Below are 17,932 nucleotides of genomic sequence, written 5' to 3'. Positions count from 1 at the left end.
ACCTTCCTCTAAAATTTCATAGTTTTGGGGTGGAGAAGGGACTGGCAAATTGTCTGAGTGTGGTACAGGCCGAAGAGCAGATGGGAGATTAGGGTATTTAACCGTTCCTCTTTTCTTCATAGATAAACCTTGCTAATGGGAGGAGTTAAGCAGAAATGACAGTCGTCTGTGTGATTGGTAGGCTCACGCCAAACCATAGGTACTGCAAAAGCCATTGCCCGGTTTTTATTTTTCAGCCACTCTCGCAATATGACGGAACAAGAATTACAACATATATGAGGAGCCCATGATTTATCTTGGTCCCCAACTTTCACACCAAAATAATGTTCATAGGCTGTCTTAACGATAGGTGTCATTTTACGTTTCTGAGCCTTAAATGTTATTTCACCACATATATAGCAAAAGCTATCGACAGAATTCACACACTTTCGAGGCAATTCAGATCAGCACTTAAATTAATTTAAAAATCAACTTCACACGATAATTTCAATAGCAACCACGTGCGTACAATTGACAAACTCACATAGGTTATGTTTACTACTTAAGAACAGCTGATGAGAGGGGTGTTATGTAAACAAACATGTGTACCAACTGTTGGTGATGAAATATTTCATTTGTTGAAAACTCAATGTACATATATATAATATAATGATACTATATCTTGAAAACAAGAGCTAATATATAATTTTTATGGTCACTTTCGGTTTTAACACGTGGAAATACATTAAAATCATCTAATTCCAACCCCGAAACAAAAACTTTGTTGTGTTGTGATATCGTTAGACTACAGCAGGAATGAATACGTTGTCTAACAGGTCTACTCATACATATTTTACATTACTGTATAAAACTGAAATGAAAACAACGGGAATTATTGAAAATGATTTGCCATGGTATAAAAATATATTTATCACATCGGAAATAACTATAAAAAAATATAGCAGGATTGCAGACTCATCTTGAACATCACTAAAAATAAAAATCCTGTTGAAATCTGGGCATCGCCCCCTCATGAAGCAAACTTCAACTAGGTTCACTTTTCAAATATAGCTTCAAGTACCAAGCCTTGTATATTTTCAAAAATCTATCCTTCGGTTCAACACTGAAATCTCCCAAACAGAACATTCTAAACGCGTTCTCACCATAATTTCCAATCCCATACAACTCACTGGCATTCTTCCAGTTCTTGAATAAAAAATCATAGGACATGCGGTAGACTTGCACAGCACGAGTACTATGTAAGCCCAAGTCACAGAAATACTTCTCCAAGTCTTTCGGGAACTGGTCCAGAACCTTGAGAGGGCCTGGATTTTCCGTTAAGAACCAAAACACAAAGGGTCTGGCAACCGTGCAAGAGGTTCTGTTTAGAAATATTGTGGCAGTCAGTAATGCCCAAGGATCATGATACAGACATTCTTCTATCAAATTATGAGGAGATCTTGGAGGAATCCATAGGTGATGGAGCCTGAATTTCGATCTGAATTCACTGATATGCTCGCTTTCATGGTCCAGGATTCTGAAATATTCATATTCGTAATCTACTGGCCCAAATTTGGGTTGAACATTTTTTTCAAATTCCAGATGAAGAGGAACGTCTAGAAATATTTCCTCTTCAATCTCAGATTTGCAAATTGAATTCTCAGCCTTCATTCTACACTCCACGATGTTGTTATGCCCCTGTTCTGTTCTGGATGCACGGTATCCTCTATCAACTGAAAACTCTATGTTGTTATTCAGAAATCTGTGGTGGTTAAAGTATTTGCTTTTTTCCAAGGACAACTTTTCAGTTATTTTGTGATCTCCTTTGGTGATTAAACTACCTTTCTGCCTGTTTATGATATATTCATTTGAAGACGAGACTGGCACAACTGGTGACTTGGTCTTCTTGGTTTCTTTGCTGAACCTCCTTCTATTGATATTTTTAATAACACTCAAACTTATTCTTTTGAATATTTTATAACTCATGATATACCAGGTTCTTTTAACTTTTTGTCGATATAATTGTGCCCTTTCGACGTCCCTGCTCGGAAATCCATTGAAACATTCCTCCTCTTTGGAGCAATGACTAATTTTGAAGTTTCTTAACCCTTTCTGCATATCATCGATGATTTTTTGCATGGTGTCAGCATATGTTTCGGATATTAGAACTTCATTCCGACTGAATCCCAAAAAGTTGGTTTCCTCAAGATTGTTGTGGTCGATAACTAACACCCAGTGCGGAATATTAAAACTCCTAGAGGTTCTTTTGTGAACTTGTTCGAGAAATACTTCATTGACACTGACGATTCTAACGTCATGACATTCTTCATAGCATCTGGGATACATATTTGCCAATAGTTCTACATTTTCATTGAAGTATCTCGACAAAGTCGCCATTCTAGAATCGCACCTTCTGTAACAAAAATAAAACATTGTGAAATCGAGGGCATCACAGCAGAACAATGGCAGAAAAAATAATAAAGTCGAAAAACGAAGTATAAATATTCAAAAGCCTTACTAAAACTTCACTTGTGATTGCAATCAACATTTTTTTGGAGATATAGCAGGAAGTGGGCGATAAAAAATTTACGTTGCGGAATTGCTGAATTGAATAAAGTTATTATTTAAATCATTATGCATACATTACATCCCATTATGTAAAAATTTCATTCCTGATTTAAATGAGAGTTAGCAAATAGATCCAAATAAAAACCAAAAGGCTTCATTTGTCAAGTCAATTGTAAAAAGCGTTTTTCGAACACTTCAACATAGAGGATAATTAAAAGTACTTGAGTAGAAAGAAACCCTACTAGGTAAAACGTTAATTTCTCTATAATGTAAGGAAACAATGAAAAACATTAGAACGTAGTTTATATGATGGAATTCCGATTCCATCAAATAACATTCTAATTTCGAATAAAACTAAACATCTATAGTGGGACGGACTCCATCGCAAGCTTCATCCCTCTTTATAAGTCGTCTTAAATTCACAAAAAAATTGTGTATATATTAATTGAACTACCTATAATAAAGTCATCAGATCTCATAATGTGGCTCACTATGAGACCTCACGGTAGGGCGTGTAGACAAACCTCAATTTTCCAAACCCTGCCTTAAAATATGCACTCATATGAGTTTATGTTCCAAAATGTATACACTATTCGTTGATTCTATGCCAATAGTTCCTGCAATGAAGAAACGGTCAAGACACATTTTTCAACTCTAATGTAGGGTTTATATAATTAAGGTGTGTCTACACGTCCTAACCTAGGAAGCTTCGTAAACTACTGTTTTATAGTGCAAGAAATATGTACTCATTGTGGCGATACTTGACATGATTCATGTGTTTTTGTAAAGTGTTTCTAGCAGTGTTCAACGATCGCAAGATTTATACCAATTCATTAGATCTTGAACTTGTGACATACAAATTTTTATTCCCTACACAAGGAGTTGACGGTTGACTAGCGAAATGTGACGGAATACGTTGTTTTTTCAACTACCTAGCTCGAAAATTAAAAAAAGTTCCATACAAACTTTCAAATCCCTTATAACAAGGTGTGTGGCTTGGAAAAAGAGAATTTTTTATTTGTAACGAATTGTCTGAATACCAATTTTCTTTGTATCTATCTTCAAAATTGGCGACAGTTCTATGAAAACTTTCACCTCCCTATTTTAAAGTTTTACTATGATCAGTGGGTCAGTGAGAGACGAAGTCTGTGTTTAATGAGATAGTAATAAAATCTTTAAATATAATAGCTATACATTATACACCTCTTTCAGTAAACCCAATCCAATTTTGGGCACTGTACTAGCACTGTACAGTTTTCTTGCTTGATGTACGTTATATTCTTTTGGATATAATTGAGATTGAGGTCTCCGTAGCTCTATTTTATTCAGGTATCCTCTCAACAAACAGTGTTTAATGAGTAGCCCTGAAATTGTTCAGAGCCGATCCCTCCTTTGTTAAAGCACTTCAGGTTCCGCACCAAAGACTTTGGTACCCTCCACAACTGGCTCAGGGCCTATATATGAAGTTGATGATCTGTGTCTGGCACACTCGTCAAATCTTTCGTTACCTGCGATACCTGAGTGAACTAACATCTAGTAAATAATCAATCTACTCCTGTTCGCTAGTTTCCTCAGTTCCTCACGACATTTCCAGTCCAGTCTCGATGTCACTTTCGAGTTCATCAGTGCCTCAAGTGCAGAGTGGCTGAAATGAATATTTCTTCCCGGACAGTAAATTCCAGCTCCCGTTTCATGTTCGTTTTTCGACCCGTCAGTATACCAGCCGTTCCTGCTGAGCAGGACTATCCATTCTCCACTCTTCGCGGTTTGAGACTACAACAACAAGTTCGTGCCAAACATGTATTTCGTTGTCATGTGCTCCAAGAACATGTTTGATGTTGGTTCCTCTACATGCGAAATGGTCTATTTTGCCCGATTCCATGTTGCTCGATGAGTTTTCGAGTCATAATTGGCTCTTGCTTCACTTATTATTACTACATGTGCATGAGGGTTCAACCATTATGGTATACAGGAAATATATCATGTCTGATTTAAGCCCCAATGTCTTTCTGTAGCATCAGTGCTACCTCTAGCATCAGTTCTACCTTCTTCTTTCTTTCAACTCTTTCTTTTTGTTGGTTCCAGATCAACCTGGAAACGATCTCTATATCTGTAGAGTAGGGAACCATATCGTATTTGGAGAAACTTGATGTAGTTTCTGCTTACTTTCTTATTATTAAAAATGAAATGGTTTTGTCTTTTGCTAATCAGATGAATTTATGTATTTCAGAGTTGATTTTTATATAAGCTGAGAAAATTTTTGGAATGATGTATTACATAATGAAAAATAATGGAGAGCTAGAGCTTGAAACCGACACTAGTCAAAGTCACTTTTGTTTTTCACAAAAGTCTGTAAATAATTGTCACGGAATATTCCAAAGGTAAATAATTTATTGCTCATTCTTGGAATTCATTTATTTCATATAGAAGTATTCATAAACACTCAGTTGTTAATTTGGTTAAATTTAATTTTTTTCTATTGAATCTAGTCAAACAATAGATTCTTTGTGGTTGTACGCGGAATAAAAAATAACTCGAATTCATCAGTAAATTCACGTTTTTGTTATACAAACAATGCGTAAGAAAAAAAACTCAAACAACTTGCGATGAAGTAATTGTTTGAATAAAAAAATAATAGTTTTCCAATGAACTTTCATTTGAGTAAATATACTCACTTCTTTGAATGCTATAAATGCTTATGTAATCTCATATTGACATTTCTTGAAGAAAAAGCAATCAGAAAATCCGTTCTAATATCGATTTACAAATACATAACTTCAAATGTCACTATTTTTCGGTTTTGAAGGCTGTCCTTTGGAATTTCTTCCTGACAGTCCTGGCCCGAGTCGCTAGCTTCTTCAGAGGTTTATACATCCTGAGGTAATCTGATGAGTGAATATTACAGCTGAATATTACAAAACGGGACAAACCCAAAAAGAGCATTCACAAATGATGAGGTGAAAATAACAATAAATCATTTGTTTGTTATAAGTAATATGCAATATCTTGTTATGAACAATTATTAATCAAGTGCAGTGCAAATTACAATAGTTAGATATGAAAATAGTGAATTTTTGTATCTGTTTAAAATGTGGCGTCCTTGAACAAGTACTAATAGTAATAACGAGTGTGATAACAACGCAGACTTTTTCCAGTGTAGTGATTCCAATAGGGATGGTGAACAATGCGAAAAAGGGATACCAGTGAATAAGATTCAGATGCATTTGAATATTTAAACACAGAGAAAATGTTTCAATGCATATAAGAATCTACATCTCAAGTTTGGTTTCGAGGGAAACAAACTATTACAATTATATTGTAATATTATTTGACCAAGATTCCTTTCTCAACTGTACGTAAAATAGTCAAAAACAAACGCAAGAAGCGATGTGATTCGGGATTACCAAAACCTTTACATGTTCATCTAATAAAATCATTGAAAATAACAATATAAGACTGTTACAGAAGCAATGAGATTCCTACAACTAAAATCATAAGGAATAAATTGAATACTTCCGGACCCTACACCACCAGAAGATGGCAAATGAGACTTTGCCGAAACGTTGTGAAAATAATACTTATGGGGATAAAATACACAGAACACGGAGATATATATATATATATATATATATATATATATATATATATATATATATATATATATATATATATATAAGCTTCATAACTTATATTTAATCATATGCGAGCGCTTTCGACAGCTGGTCGTGCTATCATCATCTAGGTAGTTTGAGTAGAGCCTTATATATATATATATATATATATATATATATATATATATATATATATATATATATATATATATATATATATATATATATACAAAAAGGATTTGAAGCTTTATATCTTCTATTAATTATCTGCGAGCGTTTTCGACAATTGGTAGTACTGTCATCTTCTGGCACTCCTCATGAATGTAATTTTGTCTAATTCACAATATTCGTTACCTAAAGTTCATAAACCTACCTTATCCATGCGACCAATTGTATCTTCCATTGATGCACCTAACTCAAAACTTTGTAAATTTCTAACGAATATTTTAACAACTTCCTATAAAACAGACAATCCTTATTATATTAAAGATTCTTTTTCATTTTGTGAATTTATAAATAATTTTCAGCTTCCTCAAAATTATGTTTTGATAAGCCTAGATGTTGTTTCACTTTTCACAAACCTACCGTTAAAAGTAGTGAAACAAACTTTGAACATAAATTGGTCTAACATTGAAGAACATTGTGAATTAGACAAAATTACATTCATGAATATTTTAGATTTTATTTTTGATTCAACATATTTTATATTTGAAGACAAATTTTATAAACAAATACTTGGCACACCTATGGGTTCCACCATTTCACCAGTTTTATCGAGTTTTGTTTTAGATAATCTTATTGATGAATGTATTCAAAAATTATCTTTCCGTATTCCATTCATCAAACGTTTTGTAGATGATTTGATTCTGACCATACCTGCAGATGGAAAAGAAGAAATTTTGAACGTATTTAATTCATATGATCTCAATATCCAATTCACTATTGAAGAGGAAATAAACAACTCTATTCCTTTCCTCGATATGAAGTTATTGAGATCGGAACAAAATATTATCATCACTGAATGGTACAGAAAACCAACATCAAGTAATAGATTTATTAATTACCATTCCTATCATCCAAATGAAATGAAAATCAATTTAATAAAATCATTAAAAAACAGAATCATCAAAATTACCCATTCCGATTTACGAAACCAAAGTTTGTCTAATTTCAGTAAAATTCTGATCCAAAATTCTTATCCTAAATCTTTAGTAAACATAATTTTATTTTGTGAAAGAACAAACTTTCAAAATGATAATGAAGAAGTTGAACATAACAACGTTATACCTTCATTCATATATAAATCACTCCCATATATTCAAGAATTGACACCAAAATTAATTAATGAATTCCGAAATAATAACCTCAAAATATCTAAAACAAATGTCACTTCTATATCTAAATTATACAGTAAACTAAAAGCTCCAATTTCAAATAAACAAAAATCCAATTTAGTATACAAAATTTCTTGTATGGATTGTTCTATATAGGACAAACATCTAGACCTCTAAGTAGTCGCATCACTTCCCATAAGAGCGACTGTAGACGAAATGTTAATTCTTGTGCATTAACAGAACATGTTAATTCGGAGGATCATAAAATGAATTTTGAAAATCCAAATATTTTAGATAGAGAAACCAACACAACTAAAAGAATATTTTTGGAAATGATACATATTAATAACGAAGAACATTCAATGAATGTTCTTATATATGATTATTGAATAACGAAATCAGTTAGCTCCCTAACTATATTATTGAAGGGGAGCTGTTGAAAGGTAGGGTGTACTATATTGCTTACTTGAACTATACAAGGTGGATAACTTGCCGTCTTCAAGTGGTTGCAAAGATTCATCACGATTTGTGTCTTACTTTTGTCTCGACTCGAAATACCTGTTTATTTTCTTTAACGAATCTGATATATGGATGTGCTGGTTGATCGATGTGGATAGTCGTTCAGTTAAATATATGGATGATCTAAGAATGTGATTGATGACGTTGAAAGAAGCCAGTTGATGGATTATCAGCTGTCAATCAAATTAAATGTCAAAAAGCAATTCCCCGAATACAAAACCAGGTGCTCCACTCAGCTTTCTATACAATTATATGGTTCCGTAATAAACGTATTTGTGGGTCGAGCATCTGCGAAAGTAAGACAAAAATGTATTACTCGCCAATTTTTTGGATGTTACCATCTATTTTATCCTGAGGCTAATGAGTTGTTAAACTTTAATGAATAGAAATAAAAAACATACCTTCTACTTTTTTTTGTTAAGAGAATGTTCTTATATAATCTCAATGATTGGGGTCATCTATAGTTTATTCGGGTTCATCTTTTAAGAATTATATACGAATCGTAGTATTCATTAAGAATCAATTCCATAACATATTTGTTGCTTGGAAATCTTGACTTTTATTTCGAAATTTCGCGATTCAAGTCAAATTTATCGAAAGTATAGTCGAAAGTTGGAGATTGAAGTCGAAATTTCTGAATTGAAGTCGGAATTTTCAATAAACAAATAATAAAAATACATCTTAAGGTGAGAAATTGAGTGAAACTTTACAGTGATATTCAGAAAATTCATTTATTTCACTTTGCAGATAATGTAATTAAATACATCAATAAGTAATTGGGAATATTATTATTATTATTCTATCTATTATTTATCTCTTTTGGAACATCCGCATGTATCAACAAAGGAAATAACGAACTTTTTTAGGAGCTGAATAGCTGAAACATAGTTAATAAAATTATTTAACGTATGTAAATGAAGGATATCAAAGTGCTAATGTGAATCCGCATTCGATTATGCAAATTACTAACGACTCGCGAGATTCAGAAATTGTAGGCATCAGGTGTGAATGAATCTGTGGGATTTTCAAATTATTCCATTTGTATATACGTTGGAATGAAATTTTTATTTACTTTTGTAGGGTAGTTAAATTAACTGAGGGTTTATAATCTTTTTATTGAACAGTGCCATACCCAAAGTAAGGGAAACTTATTTATTAAGGGTTTTTCGATAAAAAGTGATTCTTAATGAAAGTTTGTGCATCCCCTTAAACTAAACATGTATCAACAAAATACAGTAAAACAAACGTAATATACGAGGAGCCTTCAAAATACAGTAAAACAAACGTAATATACAAGGAGCCTTCAAATATTTGATTTTGAGACAGGAGTATACTCTTATATTGAAAAATTTTGGGAAATGTTATTCAGAAAAGTTGTTCAGCATTAAAAAATACATCTAGATTTGCAGTCATTGCCATCAAAGCGAAGTTTTATTTTTATACACTTTTTTTAAATGGAGACTAGGAAAAAAAATTGCTAAAACAATAAATAAACAGCATACTATATACGACGGTTTGGCACAAAAACCAAAGAAGGCTCAGGGTGTGGAGTGTATTCCAAATCACCAAGCCTAAGAATTAAGTGGGGAATGGGAAGAAATACCAGCGTGGTCCAAACAGAACTGGCTGGTATCTCAATCGCCACAATGATGATGTTTATTTGGATAAGGAACAAATCTCCATTTCTACGGATAATACATTTCTGGGACTTCTGGTTGATAATAAATTGAAGTTTGGTAACCATATTACAAAACTATGCAATTGATTAGCTTCAGGTTGCTTTGCGGTTCGTGTCGTTGCTAATGAGTTGAATTTGGGTATAGCGAAGAACGTATACTACGCACTAATAGAATCTCATCTTCGTTATGGAATCTGCTTCTGGGGCGCTTGTGCTCAGTATTTATTTCAAAGAGTATTCTTTCTCTCCAAAAAAGGGCAATTAGATACCTATGTAGTTCTGATTACCGTGAATCCTGTCGTCCCTTGTTTATGCAACGTGGAGTTCTGACATTGGTTTGTATCTACATTTTGGAAATGGCTTGCCTCATGCACAAGAAATACCAAGCTATAATTACTTCTGAGTCAACCTATAACACTCGCTCCTCTCACTTGATCTCGCTTCCAATTCCCTCCTCAACCTTAACTTGCAACTCTCTAATTTTTGAGGGCAAGGAAATTTTCAATCACCTTCCCCTAACCTTGCGTGTCATCAAATGCGAAGTCAAGTTCAGAAAATCTGCAAAAACGCTCATAGTTGGGAGGGCCTTTTTTTTGTACCTTGGGAGCTGTCTGACTTGTCCATTTAGTCCAAGTTGGGAGGGCCTGCTATACCCTGGAAGAATACTTTCAGGATTCATTTTTTCTATCTCTATGAGATCTCTATCTTTGGCGGCGGTCATATAACGTATGTCTAATTCCTTATATATTTAGAGATAGTCCTTGTAATTTCATGTACAAAATGTAAAAATTTTTTCTTCGAGCAGAGATCGAAATTTTTTTAAATGAGAAGCAGCGCCCTTTTGTCGATTTAGAAAATAGTGAATGGATGTGGAAGTTAGCCTTCTATGTCGATTTGACAAATCATATGAACGAACTGAATTTGAGATTGCAAGGAGAAAATCAGCTTCTCCCTGATTTATACACCAATATCAAATCCTTTAGGTAGAAAATAATACTATTTCAATCGCAATTACGTGAAAAATGTTTCACACACTTTGAAACATGTGAAATATCGAAAAATCGAAATTTTGAGTGCTTTGAAGATAAATGTTGATACTCGTTTTTCAGATTTTGATGTCATTGCGAATGAAATTAAGCTTTTTCAAAATCCTTTTGATTCTGACTCTGAAACCCGGGCTCCGGAAGTCCAAATGGAAATTATTGATTTACGGTGCAGTAATATGCTTAAGAACATATATCAAAATTCATCTTTGTTGGAATTTTATGAGAGTCTTCCACTGGAACAATTTGATAATTTGCATAAATTTGCTCGTGAGTTGTTTTCTGTTTTTGGTACTAGTTACTTGTGTGAGAAAACGTTTTCCAAGATGAAGTACACAAAGAATATTTACAGATCTCAATTAACCGATGAGCATCTTAAATCTCTTTTGATAATTGGTACAAGTAAAATTGATCCACAACTACAAAGTATTGTCGGTGGAAAATCACAATTACATAAATCTCATTAGTGTTTTTGTTTTACTGTGATTCATTTCAATTATTTGTTAGTTATTAATATGATTAAACTTAGATACTTAAGTTAAGTTTTCTTTGTCATCATTTCTGTCGTTAAGTTTTACCTTGCAAGTAAATAAAACCGAGTAATTATCATTCTGTGTTTTCTTCTTCAACTTATCACAGCAATAGTAACAACAATTAGGTAATCATTGGCTGTCGCGGGCCAGATTGATGACAGTAAATCATTGGCTGTCGCGGGCCGGATTGATGACACTGGCGGGTTGGATTTGGCCCGCGGGCCGTAGTTTGGAGACCTCTGATCTAATCTAATCTAAAACGACCCAATAATTTACAACATCACATACAGCTTGGCAAGAACATATTCTTCTGATTTCGCAAATATTTTCAAATCAGCTATTCAATCCTTTAGAGAAATTTTAGACCGCAAAAAGTATATTTTTTGCGTCAACTCAAAGTTTCAACGTATTATGTTGTTTTAAAAGTTTTTTCCTTTTTACGAGTCTGCTTTAAACTTTTTGACCGTTCCAATGGTTTTAGACACACTGTATAAAACTAGAAAGTGGGTACAGATAATGACCAATTGATAACTCGTTAGATTTCAAATTTGCGACTGTTCAAAGTTTCCTCAAATTCACCAACATAAAAACAGAATAAGTTATTTGACATAAAACATAATAATTATCTAATGTTATATTTTTCTCGTATCTTGTGAATGTGAAATCAAGGTTGTATTAAAGTACTCGACGTTACTACTAATTACTGGTGTTTTTTGTCCATAATTAAATAGTGAATCATAAAAGTTTCGGAAAAATTCACTGATTCATATTTTTCACGTACAAAGTTATATTTTTTTGTGATAAATGGTATGACAATAACTAAATTGACAGCCAAACTTGAGTTTTGTCGTACAGGAAAACATTGCTTTTGTTTTCAAGATACTTTCCTAATCAATTTTTACTGCGGTATCTGACTAGAAACAGAAGTATAACCATATCACGAATTGCGAACAAATGAAGCTAAATTTTTTAAGGTTCCATGATCGAAAGTAGGTTTCTATCGATCTCTTTTGGGTATTTCCAGCTTTCATAATGTGAAAAATATAAAAATTGTAATGGAGAAATGGATACATGTGAAGAATTGAATTAATGCGTAAATTCAAGGTATTTTTCACAAAAAATGGTCTATTTATCAGTAACTTCTCGTTTTTAATAATCATTGTCGAATTAATGAAGAAACTGGATAATCGTTTTTTTTTCAGAGTAGATTGTATCAATGATTAAAAAAGACGTTTATTTCATAAAATTGACTCTGCTCGTTAATGACAATTAGAATAATTCTTTGTTCATGAGTAACTTATTTCTCATGCTGATGTTAATTCTGAATAATTAATTTTTGTTAGTAAAAGTTTATTAAAAAAATTCTCATCAGCGCCAAATTATTTACATATAAGTACACATTCAAATTACCAACATAAGTACACTAACAGAAGAAGTGACGATGGATTTTTTTGCAGCAATGGACCAATCCACCCAAGTGAGCTTCCCCATAATTCCAAAGAATCAGCACAGGAAAATGTGGAGGCACAACACATCCGCTGATTTATTCGGGACAATGCCAAACAGAGGAATGCCTTTAAATAACTCGTGGGTGAGGAAATATTATTGAAAAACTTTTGAATGTTACGCTATCTGTGTAGGAATACATCGGCATTCGATTCGTGTTTTCGGCGAGGCTTCAGAAAAATTGAATGACTCACTTTCGACTGTTCATGGATTTTTTCTCTAATGTAATTTCAAGATTCTCAAAATGAGTATTTTATTTTGAAGGTTCAGTATATCATTCAGTTTGAATACCCTTATTTGAATCAACGTCATTACTTCAAGGTGGAATATGCATTTTTTAAATGATTACGTCAGGTTCACGTTAGGTTAGGTCCAATGTGAGTAGGTCTATTCGTCCCTCCATCGCAACCCGCAAGGGTTTATTGTGGCTCACACATATTCTCACTCGGACAAACAAACCCAGCTTCTTGACGAAGCCGATTAGTTTGTATGGTGAGTGGTCTTTCAGGTCAGATGGTAAAAGTACGGCTCTGCCGAAAAGTTCGGCTCTGCCGACAGTCCAAGTATCTGCATATGATGATTCAAATGACAGTGACCTGTAAGTCATCCCTACTGACCTACTGGTCATCCAACAACTGTTTGGTATCAAGCTTCGAAGATTCTTTCAGAAGTCCATAAATCTTCCTGGCATTCAGTTGCTCAATCTTTATTTGGCAAAGCCTAAAGCGGTGCCAATGACAGGTTCCGGTCCGATGAAGCTTCTTGCAGAACCCTCCTTTGCAAGGGATTATGTACTTGAAGAAGCTAATATGTATTGAAACACATAATACAGTTTCGTAAACTGTTTATTGTGTATATCAAAAGTGACATTTCGCAAAATGTGGGTTCGTCTTTACAAAAAATTATGAATGAGGTGTAATTACATTTGTACTTCACCAAGAATAATTAACGATTTGAGGAAAGTTGGCAAACAAATAGTTCTAAAGTTAATGACAATTTAGTTAAACAAAAAAAAGTTCATTTTTGCAAATCTTTCACAAACGTGTGTACTTGGTAGATAGTAGAATGAACAATAATCCATCAGCAAAGTTTCCTCCTAAATATTCTTTTGTTAGTTAACATTCTTTTCAAGTTTAAGGCTTACATGCAAACCTTGATAATTTTCAAAATAGAAGCTTGGAGTTTTTTCTAATTTTTTGAGCTAGCCTTCAGAGGCTTCAGGTAAAAATTGAAAAATTTCAATTTTTCGTTTCGTGATGAACGGTCAAAGATGTTAAGGAATGAAAAAAAAATTAATCATTGATTTTTTTTCGAACATTTTCGTTATTTTTAAAACATTGCAAATGGACTTTTTAGGAAATACTTTTTTTGAAGTTTCAATTATTAATGCAAAAAACGTTTGAAGAATTTGTATTGCATAAAAAGGCATTTGTTAATGAACTATTAATTTTTTGACAATACATATTATTGATTAGATTTTTTTTTGAAAAATCATTATTTTCACAAAATTTCCACTTCGTTTTTTTAATAGTGAAATAATAAATAAAAATAACCACGTCTTGTTTCATGATTCTCAATTGATTTGTGCATAAGAATAAACATTTTTTCCAGAATATCAAAGACCAGTGAAATGAATTAGGTAAAGATGACTATGCCATCTATTGGATGTTTTTGTTATTATTTTCTAACAAAAATAAAATGGTAATGAATATATGGGTTTTTGCATAACATTTTTTGTAAATGGTTTTATTCTTTAACAACCATTATTTGTATTAGTAACTGGAATATCAAACAAATTTTTCATCATTTTATATACAATGCATTCGTTTATAACAATTCATCAAACAATAAAAATCAAAAATTAATATATATATATATATATATATATATATATATATATATATATAATTTTGATTTCCATGGAATTATTTTCCAGCAGCTTGACTGCATTAACCTTTCTAGATTTTATATATATATATATATATATATATATATATATATATATATATATATATATATATATATATATATATATTGACCTCATCAGCGCGGTGCAGCCAAGTGTAAAGATGGGCAACACTTGTTTGCCGAAAGCAGGAAACAACACATATGCACGGAGTCAACAACAGGAGCCAACCGCACATTTGTGGTTCCAGTTAGAAGACCTAGAATTCCCAGGTTACATCTAACATGACCACACAGGCAGCTATAGCTACCTGCGTGACATCCGGGTCCAGGATATAAATACAAAGAGAGACTTTATCGAGTGGGTATGATATAAAAATCAAAAATGAAACAATTAGTGGACACAACACTCCAAAAGTGGGGCAAACCGCGGACACGTGTTTCTGGCCATTGGCCTCATCAGCGCTGATGAGGCCAATAGCCTCAAAATCCTTTATTTATGTTTTAATATGTTTCCAAGTTTCCATTTTGAAAAATATCAAGGCTTTTATGTTAGCCTTGAAAACAATTGCAATAAAGAATTTTTGCTGACAAAAAGATCAAACTGTTTATTCTACTATCTACCAAATATATTTTGTAGAAGCGTTCGAATTGAGCACTAATTTATATTTATATTTTTCTTTAGCTCATTTTTTGAATTTAGTTCCTGCGTCGTTATGTGCAAGTATGTACCTACAGGGTGGAGTGATGAAAATGGATCAAAGGGCAGGACTTTCTCTCGGTGACATTTGGTGACAGCGGTGGGATAAGTACCGTCTAAAAATTAGAAATAAATACTCGTAGTAGCACAGTCATAGGTGATAGATTACATCGGTCGTTGATTAAAAGGCAGCATGAATATTTGGGGATATATAAATCCAAGTGTAATTTACAACATACCAAAAATTTATCACAAAAATTTTCATACAAACTGAAATTTTTCAAGATGTTTCTGAATTTTTAGTATGATAAATATTTCCCTTTCAGTCTCAACTCAGAACTATGCCGCACCGACCAAAATCTCTGAATTTAACAGCGGAAGCTTACAACAGGACGAAAATCATGTATTTAGAAAGTCCTATTTCCAGGCTGTCACATCCAGCTATGATGGAAACCCCTATAGGCTCCATATCTAGAGAGCGAACACCACCTTTCTCCAGTGACTCCAGTATAGCTTCAAATGGTGCTTTTGGATTCTCATCCTATCAACCTTCACCAAAGGTAAGTGAAGGTTATCTGTTTGAACAACATTGACCACGTTTATACGAACATATTGTTACGTTGAACACACTGTACAATCAAACTCAACTACTACACTGTCAATACCACGAAAAAAGTAACTCAACTTTGACTAATGATCAAATGTATATCGCCTCATTAGCTAAATTCGCACTGCACTTTCCAAACTAGACTGCCTCCTCTTCGTCATGGTAATGCTTATAAATTTCGAAGGACGTCTTTGAAAGCCGGTGGAATAATTGCAGGAGTAATCTTGTAAATCCTTGAATTTGTGTCGTAAGGTTTCAAATGAAATAAGAGCCAGATCCCTAGTTTTTTGGCCATTTATTGAATCAAACCGAAATCCTATACGTCAATCAGAATTTTTTGTAAGATCCCTTGCAAGGAGCAAAATTCATCCCTTTGTTCACGACTTCTAGTTTCCCATAATAACTTTTTTTTATCTGATAACTAACACATTACTCTGCTTCCATGAGTTCCTATGTTTTTTTTAGATCGTTTACTCGGTACAGTTTCAATCCAGGTATTTTCATTTGCCAAAATGCGGTACATTCTTCGCAACTTTAAAATTCTCAATAAAGTTAAACTGAACATAATTTTGGAAAATTGAATTCCGAAAAAATGTTTTTAACAACTTTATTGAATATCCCTACTATTGATGAGCATTTTTGGGTCAATATTGTAGGTTTTTGTCTCAAAATTTCCAGAAATGTAGTGTGAAATCGGAACTTGATAACTTTTCTGATGACATTATATTCAAAACTAATTCTTCCGTTCAAATTATAGTTGAGTTTCGGCGGATCGAAATCCAAATAACCTTCGAAGCAATGTCGAACTAACACATTATGAAAACTCGCGTCTACAAATCATAACAATCATTTCAAATTATTGACTGCACGGTGTAATTCGCGACTGATTCATATTTAGGCAACAGAATCCATTGTTACACTTCAATTTTCGTTTCCGATGTTCTCGTGGGATATTTTTATGTCATTGTTTTTCGCAAAGTCATCATTTCACACCAAGGTTATGTAAAGTATGTGCGAATTTCAATATAAAATAGGTACGTATTTTTGTTTGTTCTCAAACTTTTTTTGTGGCGGAACCTTTTTGGAAAGCGAAATACTTGACGTAACCCTACAATAAAACAATAGTTTTCAAAAGTGTATTCACTGCCGAAAGTCGCATGTTCACAACTGTAGAGTCTAATTTCAGAGGCGGCTTTCATCGAAGGGACTTCGCGCTCACGAATACACACATCGGAAAAGTCTAGGGATATTTTTATTACATACTAAATATCATAAAAATAAATGCACGAGGTCGTTTAATTTCGATTGAATTGGTACACTCGACCACCCTGTAGATTTCTATGGGTTGAACAAAGCCTGCAAAAACGGTAACTAATCTTTTATCTTTTATAGGGCTTCTTCAAGGTGGCATGCGACAAAATGATGTAGCTCTTCGTTTGGGGGTCTCCCAAAGTGTTATCAGTCGATTGTGGCAGCGTTTCCGTGAAACTGGCAGTCCAGCCGAACAACATCCAGGGCGAGGACGCGCTACAACTGCAGTTCAAGACCGATTTTTGGTCTTAACCGCAAGAAGACAACCAACAATCACAGCACCTGAGTTGGTTAACGTGTTGCAGCAGACGCACCAGGTAACCATTGGTCGTGATACTGTCAGAAATCGACTGCATGAAGCAGATCTCCACGACAGAAGGCCACTTAGATGTCCACCTTTGTTGAGAGGCAATCGCGGTAGAAGATTAGAGTGGTGTCAAGAACATCAAAACTGGGATGCAAATGATTGGGCCACAGTTTTGTTTACAGACGAATCCAGATTTGGATTTCATCCAGATTCTCGTCGAGTAAGACTGTGGAGACGACCTGGACGTTTGAGACACGTCCAGGAAGTCCACACATACAGAGGTGGTACAGTAATGCTATGGGGCGGAATCATGATCGGCGGCAGAACCGAT

General features: G+C 33.7%; 2 protein-coding genes across 4 annotated transcripts in view; one reads left to right on the top strand and one right to left on the bottom strand.

Moving 5' to 3' along the window:
* The window catches only part of LOC111506020 (calcium release-activated calcium channel protein 1), a 60,304-nt gene that overhangs the window by 25,127 nt on the left and 17,245 nt on the right, over window positions 1-17,932 (top strand). The window contains exons 2-3 of one of the 3 annotated variants that reach the window (XM_074174698.1): window positions 12,723-12,856; window positions 15,703-15,936. In XM_074174698.1, coding sequence (XP_074030799.1) covers window positions 12,725-12,856; window positions 15,703-15,936 — 366 coding nt within the window. In that variant the 5' untranslated portion in view covers window positions 12,723-12,724. Of the gene's footprint in view, window positions 1-12,706; window positions 12,857-15,702; window positions 15,937-17,932 lie in introns of those variants that run through there. The other 2 variants (XM_023160948.2, XM_074174745.1) reach the window with 2 other exon arrangements.
* Window positions 885-8,110, bottom strand: LOC111506019 (uncharacterized). The gene is made up of 2 exons (XM_074174403.1): window positions 7,959-8,110; window positions 885-2,392 (listed from the first exon to the last, which is right to left on the bottom strand). Exon 2 carries the CDS (start codon window positions 2,374-2,376, stop codon window positions 1,024-1,026), a length of 1,353 nt encoding a protein of 450 aa, XP_074030504.1. The 5' UTR covers window positions 2,377-2,392; window positions 7,959-8,110; the 3' UTR covers window positions 885-1,023.

This window comes from Leptinotarsa decemlineata, unplaced genomic scaffold, assembly GCF_025532065.1.
Source record: "Leptinotarsa decemlineata unplaced genomic scaffold, Ldec_3_MD MMD2_P_RNA_scaffold_1, whole genome shotgun sequence".
NCBI classification, from domain to species: Eukaryota; Metazoa; Arthropoda; class Insecta; order Coleoptera; family Chrysomelidae; genus Leptinotarsa; species Leptinotarsa decemlineata.
This window is presented reverse-complemented; position numbering and strand designations above follow the sequence as displayed.